Source organism: Cryptomeria japonica, chromosome 3 (genome assembly GCF_030272615.1).
Source record: "Cryptomeria japonica chromosome 3, Sugi_1.0, whole genome shotgun sequence".
NCBI lineage: Eukaryota > Viridiplantae > Streptophyta > Pinopsida > Cupressales > Cupressaceae > Cryptomeria > Cryptomeria japonica.
The window spans coordinates 206,066,572-206,076,740 of record NC_081407.1 but is presented as its reverse complement, the minus strand read 5'-3'; the positions used below and the strand labels follow the sequence as shown (position 1 = coordinate 206,076,740).

The window sequence follows — 10,169 nt, the reverse complement described above, 5'->3', positions numbered from 1 at the left end:
TAATTATAGATAAATATGGTTTGTGACATTGAAACTATTAGAAGATAAAATAGTAGTTAAAATATTCAAAGTTGTTATTAAAAAAAGTAAAGAGCTATCATTATTAGGGTGAAAGAATACATTTGAAGCTTTTAGGAGTGTGAAGTTGCTGCTATTAAACACAAAAAATAAGTGATGTCATATTAGTTTAAGAAATTATAAAGGACTTTTTATAAATTTAATTTCTTTCTTACATTTTGGCGACATAAAAAAGATAAGTATTGATTCTTTCTTAAGTTTCTTCAACATTTTGAAAAATAGAAAACTCACTAAAAAAATTTAAAGGTTGCAATTTCAAAATCATAACAGTCCATATAAAACCATTAGTATTAATAGAGGTGCCAAAGTATTGTACAAATACTTGTAATAGCATATTATGTAGGGATATTCTAGATATCATAAATTTTATTTTATTTTTGAAAATGATTAGAATATATTAAAATAGATGATTAAAGAGATATAAATATTTACAAATAACCATAGATATCATAGAAAACAAGAAAAGGAAGATTCAAAGAGGTCTACCACAAATCCACTACCCACGAGAACCCATATCCATAGAAAAACTCAAGGAGGAATTATAATGATCAACCTTTATTATGATGGACAAGATGTCAAAATTGAGGAACTTGATCAGTATATCGAGAAGTCGAAATAAAAACATTACATAATCTCAGAGCCTTTGACAACCATTTAACATGAGAATCAAAAACCACATTCCATTCATGGGAAATATGAACAAAATATATGAAATTGAAGCTTTGAGAAAGATGCAATAAATAAATAAATAAGTATATACAATTAAAATTTCTTAGAGAGCTAGTTGCGTTATCTTTAGTTTGATAATTAGGTGACTTAACTGATTTAGATTTATAAGATTCTATTGATCCTATCAAGAGGCTATCAAAATCGTGTAGTATGCTTGTGTTTAAATATGGTAGATTTTTCCATTTCTTGCAATCTAGGTACCTCTTAAACTATAATAAGAGGAATAGATAATATTCCATAGGTCATGGTGTTGAATAATGTGTAATAAACATTTCTTAAATGTTTGACTTATGTTATTGGAGATAGCTAACCTAAAATTAGATTCACAACTAATCTCGAGACCATTGTTAAGTATGTTTTTTTTAAAAATTCATATTATTTTGAATTACATAATCATATCCCATTCCCTCCTAACGTATTTGATTAAAAGTATTTTCTTTATTAGAACAATAATGTTTTCTTTCTTAAAGATATAGGGAAACATACAATGATCAACCATAGACATACATAAACACAAAACGCTGATCTAATAGACTAAATGCTCTTACAAATTCTCTTTTGAAATATTGTTATCCTCCCATTTGTAACAATCCTTGCAAATTGCATTTTTATGTAAAAAAGTTTGACATTTTTCTAGTGTGATTACTATTATATATATAATTATATGTTGAATATTTTTTATAAATAAGTTACAAAAAGGATGGTAGTGAATTACATAAACATAGAGATCAATAAAAAAACATATAAAAAAGTATTAGAGAATAAGAAATAACAAGAAACATTGGTAGAAAGACCAAACTAGATTAGAAACCATAAAAAAATAAAAATAAAACCAAGATAGAATGAAAACAAAAATAAACCACTAGAATAGAGTAGAACATTAGAGTCACATCCTCTAATATTTTCACATAGTGTTGATCCTATCCCCCATTTCACTAAACTCGTGTAAATCCAAGTTTTGATCTTCTTCATCTTTTTCTTGAAAGTTTTTTCAACTTCCTCTCGAATAAGTTTGCACTTCTAAAGCCTTGCCTTAAGTATGACCACCCTCAATATAACCCTTGTCACTATATCATCATTTATTTTGACCAAATGATACATAGCTTATTAAATTTTCACTAGTTTATTTTAGAGCATTCTCATACTATCAAACATACTATCCCACCAATCATTTCATTTGTCACAAGGTTTTTTATTGCCCACAAGCTCTTCTAGATTAATCATTTTAGAAAGCAGGTTTTTAGCTTACTAGTCATATTAGTCAAATTATTATTACCAATGTCATTTAACACCTCCTCCCTCATGTCATCTCTCAAGGCTTCATTATTGTTTTCCTATTCATCATTCTCATCTTATTATGCATTGAATGCTAAATAGTTTTGAAATTGATCTTATTCATCCATAATAACAACAATGCTTTATTGAATCAATAGAGTTATTAATATGTATATTATGTCTTGGGATTGTTAGCACAATGGTCTAGATATAATATTGAACTCTGTCTACACAATATTGAGAATCCTTGTATGTAGATTGATAGATTACAACTACGTCTACAATGAGATGCCATAGTTTTTTGTTCTTTTTTTTTCTTTAATATTGTATATATAATATTTTAAGTGCTTTGGAGACATTTACTATTAGCTCAACATTCTCAGTGAATGATGTATTGAATGTGAGGGTTTCTTTTATAATTCATAAGATCTTACTTTTAATTTAAAAATCATAATGAATAAGCAAAACAAATAGAAATGAAGTCTGCATATTCAAAGACACTTCTTTCTTATTAAATTATTCAAACTCTTTTAAATTATCACATCTACAATTTTTTTTAAACTAATAACAATACTTTAAATTACTTTTCACCGAGCAAGAGATGCAAACATTTATAATTCTTGATCAATTATAAATAAAACAATTTTATATAAATTTAATTTACATTAATTTTATTAAAGCTATAAATGATTAAGAATGTAATATTTTGCAACTATCAACTACTCAATAAAACTTTAAAACATTATTAATCTATAATACAAATCTATTACTTGATTTTTAAAAATATTCTATTACATTATACTTTTTTATTGGGAAGCATCTAAATGGTTTATAATGAACTAGCCGGCCATGAATGCAATTCTCATTTTCTTGCAATTATAAAAGTATTGCCGTCTGAGAAAGGAGCACCAAATGTCACGGTTTTCGGAATATCAGTAACTAAGTATTTACAGTAAACTGAGATTTGGCGAGCATACGAAATCATTGGAAGGTGAGCGCTGAATCAGTTTCTGCTCATAATAAACCCACGTTGTCTCTCCAAAACTATAACGACAACATCATGTCAACTGCAAAACCCCAAAGCCCCTCCTTTTCAATATACGTATTCGCTGAAGTTTTCCAATTTTTCTTCAAAACTTCTCACATGAAACCTTGGATAAAAGGGGCAATGATCTCTTATATATTCACGGATTTACGAGAAGGGGTAAGCAATTTCAATTCCAGCTGGATTGAATCCACTCTCGGATATGGATAATTTGGGAAGGCCAATGAATTGGAAAGGTCAGTTCATTATTTTACTCATCTTCACTGTTTTTTTCTTTGTTGTATTCTCGTCCAATGAGTTGCAATACCAGAAGCAGATTGATGCAGAAGCTTTGCTTGAATTAAAAATGTCTGTAATAATCGATCCAAGGCTTTCCTTGTCCAACTGGGTAAATAGAAATAACATTTGCAACTGGACTGGAATAACTTGTGATCACAATCAACTGGTTGTGAGTGTGGTTCTCAAGTACAGGAATCTGGCTGGTACTATACCACCTCACATTGGCAATTTATCCTTCCTCACAATTCTTAACCTCTCTAATAACCATTTCTCTGGCCCAATTCCCCACGAGCTTGGTAAATTAGAGAAGCTGCAGTACATTAAGTTGTATGAAAACAGTATGCATGGTTCAATTCCAATTGGTCTGGGTGATTGCACAAACCTTTTAGAACTCCGGTTGAACAACAATTTTTTGAGTGGAAACATTCCCTCAGAGCTGAGTTCCTTGCACAAGTTGCAAAAACTCCACCTCTCTTCCAATAATTTGAGTGGTATTATCCCTCAAGACTTGGCAAATTGCACTGCGCTTAGAGGATTAGATCTTGCTGATAATCTTTTAAGTGGCGCCATCCCCTCTAAAATCAACGGCTTTAGAGATTTAAGAGTAATGAGACTACGTGGAAATCGTTTTGTAGGGGAAATCCCCAAGTCTCTGAGTAACTGCTCAAAATTGCGTTATTTGTCGTTATCTGACAATGCGCTTGAAGGACCAATTCCATATGAGATATTAACAAGATTGACTAGATTGCAATCTTTGCGTCTGGACTCCAACAAACTCAACGGTAGCATCTCCGAGGAGATTGGCAAATTGTGGAGATTGAGGGAGATTTGGTTTCATAACAATAGTCTTACCGGTAGCATTCCCAAGGCCCTGGCGAACTGTTCATCTCTGGAGTTGCTTTATCTATTTTTCAATCACTTGTATGGCACCATTCCAGAAGAATTGGGTTCACTTACCCGACTGCGGAGTCTATGGTTAACTCATAATAGACCAATTTATTTTCTTATGAACTGTACTGAACTGGAGACATTGGCGATAGGGAACAACAAGCTTGAAGGTACAATTCCAGATATTAATAGGCTATAAGCTATCCAAATTACAACAAATAGAATTGCTGTATAATCAGTTTAGCGGCAGCATCCCAAAATCTCTAGGAAATTGCTCCGCGCTTTATTTTGTTTCAGTGACTAATAACAATCTCAGCGGGGACATACCTCCAGAGTTGAAAATGCTGACTCGTCTACAAATACTTAATCTTGGTATTAATCAGTTCAAGGGAAATATTTTTCCTTTCCTTCTAAACTGCACACAACTGCAAAATCTTGGACTAGAAGTGAACAATTTTGTGGGCTCCATTCCCTCAGATATTGGCCTCAAGCTTGCTAACTTACAAGTTTTTATTGCTGGAGGTAATCAATTCAGTGGCGGGATCCCAAAGTCTCTGGGAAATTGTTCTCAGCTCTCACTTCTTGATCTCTCACTTAATCGGTTGACTGGTCCGGTGCCTCAAGAACTGGGAATGCTAAATGCTCTTGAAAGATTACATCTTTGGGGTAATAGCTTGTCAAGTGGACAGTGTGCTACAATGTGTATATTCGATGTACTCTCCAACTGCTCCATCCTCAAAGGGCTTGATCTATCATGGAACAATTTCAATGGGACTTTGTCAAGGGGCATAGGAAACCTCTCTCCCAGGCTATCAAATCTTGTCTTGATGAGCAATTACATCACTGGCAATATACCGGAAGAGATTGGCAACCTTACGGGGTTGATCTTCTCTCAATATCTTATAACAGTTTTATTGGGAATGTTCCGAGTGCATTAGGCCGTCTGAAGAATCTACAATGGTTGGACTTGAGCTCCAACAAATTCCAAGGCAACATACCGCCAGAGTTTAGCATGCTGGTAGACCTGGGATATCTATGGCTTCAGCTAAATCAAATTTCTGGGGACATCCCATCATATTTGGGCAGTCTACAACAGCTGAGGAAACTTGACTTCAGTCATAACAAGCTCACGGGAAGGATACCGGATACCATTGGCCAATGTTTCCGCCTGGAAATGATTGACCTCTCATACAACAACCTCACAGGAATTATCCCCATAGAGCTCTCAAGCCTTCGTTCACTGGTATTTTATCTCAATTTTTCATATAATTCATTGACAGGAAGATTGCCTTCACTGGGAGGAATGCAACATATTCAGGCCATAGATATCTCTGCCAATAAACTCTCAGGACCAATCCCTGGTGATATCGGCAGTTGCTCGGGATTGCAGTACTTGAATCTTTCTGAAAATAAATTGGAGGGAATAGTGCCAATATCAATAGGGCAGCTTAAGAGCCTCGAAAGCATTGATTTGTCTTTCAACGAGTTGTCTGGGCCAGTGCCACGCTCGATTGCAAATCTCACCATGCTTCAGCATTTAAATTTCTCCTACAACAACTTGAACGGATCAATCCCAAATCAAGGAGTTTTAAGAAACCTAAGCGCAGCATCATTTTTGGGAAATCCGGGATTGTGTGCAGCCTCAGGTTGGTTCAATTTACCAAATTGCACTGCCTTTGCCAAAAACCATAAGGGGTTCAAAAGAAACATTGTCTTGGTTGCTTCAATTGGCACATTTTCGGTGATGTGTTGCATTTTGGGTGCATTTTTTTTTTTTTTACAGAAGAATAAAAATAGCACCAGTTATGGATAGTTTGTTGGGACGAGATTTCATGCCAATCTCAAGCCAGGAACTTCACAGAGCAACCCAAGGATTTAGTGCTGTCAATTTGTTAGGCGAGGGTAGCTTCGGGTCGGTTTACAAAGCGCTCTTGTATGATAATACATTGGCGGCTGTAAAGGTCTTTGACCAGGACCCTCAAAATTCATACAAAAATTTCGTCAGAGAATGCAGACTACTGAGCAAAATCAGGCACCGCAATCTTGTCAAAGTCCTGTCCTCTTGCTCAACTGCAGATTTCAGGGCCCTGGTACTGGAATATATGTCAAAGGGGAGCCTAGAACAACAACTGCACAAGGATGAAAAAGGGTGTAGCTTGAGTTTGAAGATGAGAGTTAACATTGCACTTGATGTAGCACATGGGATGGCATATTTACACCATGATTGTTCTCCCCCTGTTCTCCACTGCGACTTGAAGCCTTCAAATGTGTTAATGGACGAAACCATGACAGCCCATATAGCTGATTTTGGAATTTCTCGTCTATTGACATCCCCTGTTTCTGAAAGTAGCAGCACGTCCAGACTGAAGGGAACAGTAGGCTACTTTGCTCCAGGTAAACACCCAAGCCCAATACTGTTTTGAATCTCTGTATTTGTCTTTCTTTTTAAATTTCATACATCAGCTATGTTTTTAACAATGCAATCACTTTTTAACTGTTACAGAGTATGGAATGGGAAGACAAGTGAGTATAAAGGGAGATGTTTACAGCTTCGGGATTCTGATCTTTGAAATGGTGACTAGAAAGAGGCCTACTGACGATATGTTTTCTGGAGATGTAACTTTGCCCAGACGGGTGAGAAGAGCATTCCCTGACGCTGTGGAAGGAGTGGTGGACAGAGAGCTGTTGGTTGATGAATTAGCTCTGTCCAGCAGTGCAGAGTTGGTATCCAGTGAGCATGGCAGTTGTCTGCGTAGTTTAATTGGATTGGGATTGCAATGCACAAGGGAATATCCAGGGGATAGACCAACAATTAGAGAGGTGGAGGGCATGCTTGAAAAGATTGTGTATGGCAGGGCATATGGCAATTTAAAGGAACATACACCCGTCCAGGATCTGTTGAGTGCAGTCAATGCAGTAGGCCATCAAAATGACAGCAGCAGCACTTCATTCACCGATCAAAGCTAAAACAGTAAGTACAACTACAGACAGTGAAAATCTGCTGAAGTGCATTCACAAGCATTCACAAGAAGTATACTCTATATTTTTACCGATAATATTTATTTAAATAGACATTTTAAATTATAAACTCTTAAAATTACCGAAGATTTTCACGAACACGCTTTTGCTAAAGCGAATACACTTTTGGGTACATAGTATAGAAATATGCTAATATTTAATCTTCAAAGGAATTTTAAAATTTTATTTTAAAACTGTTAATATCAATTATATATTGATTTTTTAACTTGCCTCATTTTAAAATTAACTTATTATTAAGGAATTAGATCTTGATAAGTAGGAGATATTTTCCACAGCAAGTCAAATTATGATATTGCTATCAAGATTCAACTATGTAGTTTTCTAGTCAAACTCATTGACCTGTGGTTTATGAGTAGTGGTTCACAAAAACCCATCTCTCATGAGAATGAATGGTTCACTTAGCACTTATTGCATCTAGGTGATGCTCATAGAGGTGAAGCATTTAGTTTTCTAGTCAAACTCATTGACCTGTGGTTCATGAGTAGTGATTCACAAGAACCCATCTCTCATGAGAATGAATGGTACACTTAGCACTTATTGCATCTAGGTGATGCTCATAGAGGTGAAGCATTGGGCCTTCCTAGGAGGTCACCCATCCCAGTACTACTCCAACTCAAGCACGCTTAACCATGGAGTTTCCTCAGAGGTTAAACCCACTTAGCTTGCAACCCCATTTGCAAAACCTTCAACAAGTGTTATGCCTCATGAGAGATGGTTCTTTCTTAACCTTGAAGTAATAACATTTGTATTAGGAAAATTCTAAGTGCATTAGGTTATTTGAAGAATCTACAATGGTTGGACTGAGCTCCAACAAATTCCAAGGAAAAATTATAGTAGAGTTTAGCATATTGGTAAACCTAGAATATCTATGGCTTTAGCTATCAAATCTCTAGTGACATTCATATTTGGGTAGCCTACAATAGTTGAGGGAACTTGATTCAAATTCCCTCACAGGAAGGGTGTTAGAGTAGACACTCCAACAGAAATAAATGTAATAGTTTAGGATGTATGGATATCCTATATATTATAAAATACTTATTTGTTCATTCTGGTGGGGGAGGGGTGTTAGCATTAATTAATAAATGAATAAGGATGCAACTAGTAGTTTATTAGAGAGAAGGTTTTTAGTTTGATTGTTAGATGTTTTAACTATATTTGGATTGTAAAATTCTATTTATCATCTCAAGAAGCTATCTAAATATGTATTGTGCTTGTGTTGGAATATGATAGAGTTCCATTTCTTATAGCGTATGTGCTATTAACACTTTGTTAAGATAGTCCTACCCACAGTGTTAGTTTAGGCCATGACAATAGCCAGCCAATGGAGGAGAAGGATGATAAGATTAATGAGGAAAAAGAAATGGATATTGAGAAGGAGAATAATAAGGAATTTGAGCAGGAAATGGACAAAGAGAATCTGAGAAAGGATAAAGAGTATGCTGGAGAAGGGTTATTTCTGGATAATCTCAAAAACCTATCTGAGGCTAGATTGGGTTTTGATAGGTGGACTTATGAAGTTATCAAGAATCTGGAAAAAAAATGGGAAGCAGTTGGAAGAGAAAAGGAAGAAAGATGAAAGGGAACAAAAGCAATGGAAGCAGGACATGGAGGAAAAAGCTAAGAAGATGGAAGCTCAGATTGATAATCTGGAGGAGGGAAAAACTGCTATGAAAAACCTGTTGGTTATGATTCTGGATATCTTGACAGCTGTTACTAAGAACCTAGAAGAAATCTCTAAGGTCCTTGAAAGCTCCAGCACTCCCAAACCCGTCGTGGACCTGATATTGATGAAGATGCCATCGAGACTAGGACTGCAAAAAGCGTGCCAGGTGGAGCGGTAAAGAGAACAAGGGCGAGCATGAAGAAAGTTGTTGTGACCTCTTCTAAGGAAATCCCTAAACTTAGGGATAATATTAAAGAATTGTATGAGATTAGCGGAAATTTGGCTAATGCCCTGAAAAACATTAAGTAGTTCATTTTCTGTGTTTTGTCTGTTTTGGCTGGTCGTTGCTGGTTTTGTGGGGCTTTTTTGCTGGATTTTGCTAGTATCTTTGCTAGTTTTTTAGATGTATGTTCCTTCTTGTTTCTTAATGCTCTTTTTTCTTAAGGATCTTTTGTAAAGGGTTTCGAGGCCCCTTAAAAACCTTCTTTTACTGTAATAAAAAACACTTTGTTAAGAAGCATTGAAAATATTCCTATGATAATGGTAATGAATGATGTGTAGTAAACCTTCCTTAAACATATGGACTTGTGTAATAAGAAATAGCTAACCTAATATTAGAGTTTGTATTCACAATGGTAGTATATATTTGTATTCACAACTAATCTTAAAACTCTTCTTAAGAATGCATTTTATTTTTTTAATGTTTTTTTGAGGTGTAATAATATCCTTTCCCCTCCTAATGCATTTGATTCAAAATGATTTTTTATTAGAATGGTATTTTTTCCCCTAAACATATATGTGCACATGCAATGACTTCCACAACGAACATGCTTAAACATTGAAGGTTGATCTGAAAGACTAAATGCTCCTCCATGTTCCCTTTTGAAATAATTATTCCTACTCCATGTAGGACAATCCTTTCTTAATAAGGCTTGCAAATTATGTTTTTAAGTAAAAAAAAAGTTAACATTTTTGCATTGTAACTATTATTATACATATGTAAATATATGTTGAATGTTAAATAGTTGTGAAATTGGTCTTATTTACCCATAAGATATCAATGCTTTATTGAATCCATAGAGTTAACAATATTTATTGTTCTGGAAATAGCCAATAAAATTTTGATTTAGTCTACATAATATTGAGAATAGGTATGCAAATTGATAGAATCCA

At 34.7% G+C, this 10,169-nt stretch overlaps 1 protein-coding gene across 1 annotated transcript; it reads left to right on the top strand.

Annotated features, from left to right (window-relative positions):
• The first annotated feature begins 3,329 nt into the window (after positions 1-3,329).
• LOC131041016 (putative leucine-rich repeat receptor-like serine/threonine-protein kinase At2g24130) lies at positions 3,330-7,261 on the top strand. The gene is made up of 5 exons (XM_059217251.1): positions 3,330-4,464; positions 4,592-4,982; positions 5,204-5,926; positions 6,078-6,688; positions 6,798-7,261. The coding sequence occupies exons 1-5, from the start codon at positions 3,330-3,332 to the stop codon at positions 7,259-7,261; spliced, it is 3,324 nt and encodes a 1,107-aa protein (XP_059073234.1).
• Positions 7,262-10,169: the final 2,908 nt, after the last annotated feature.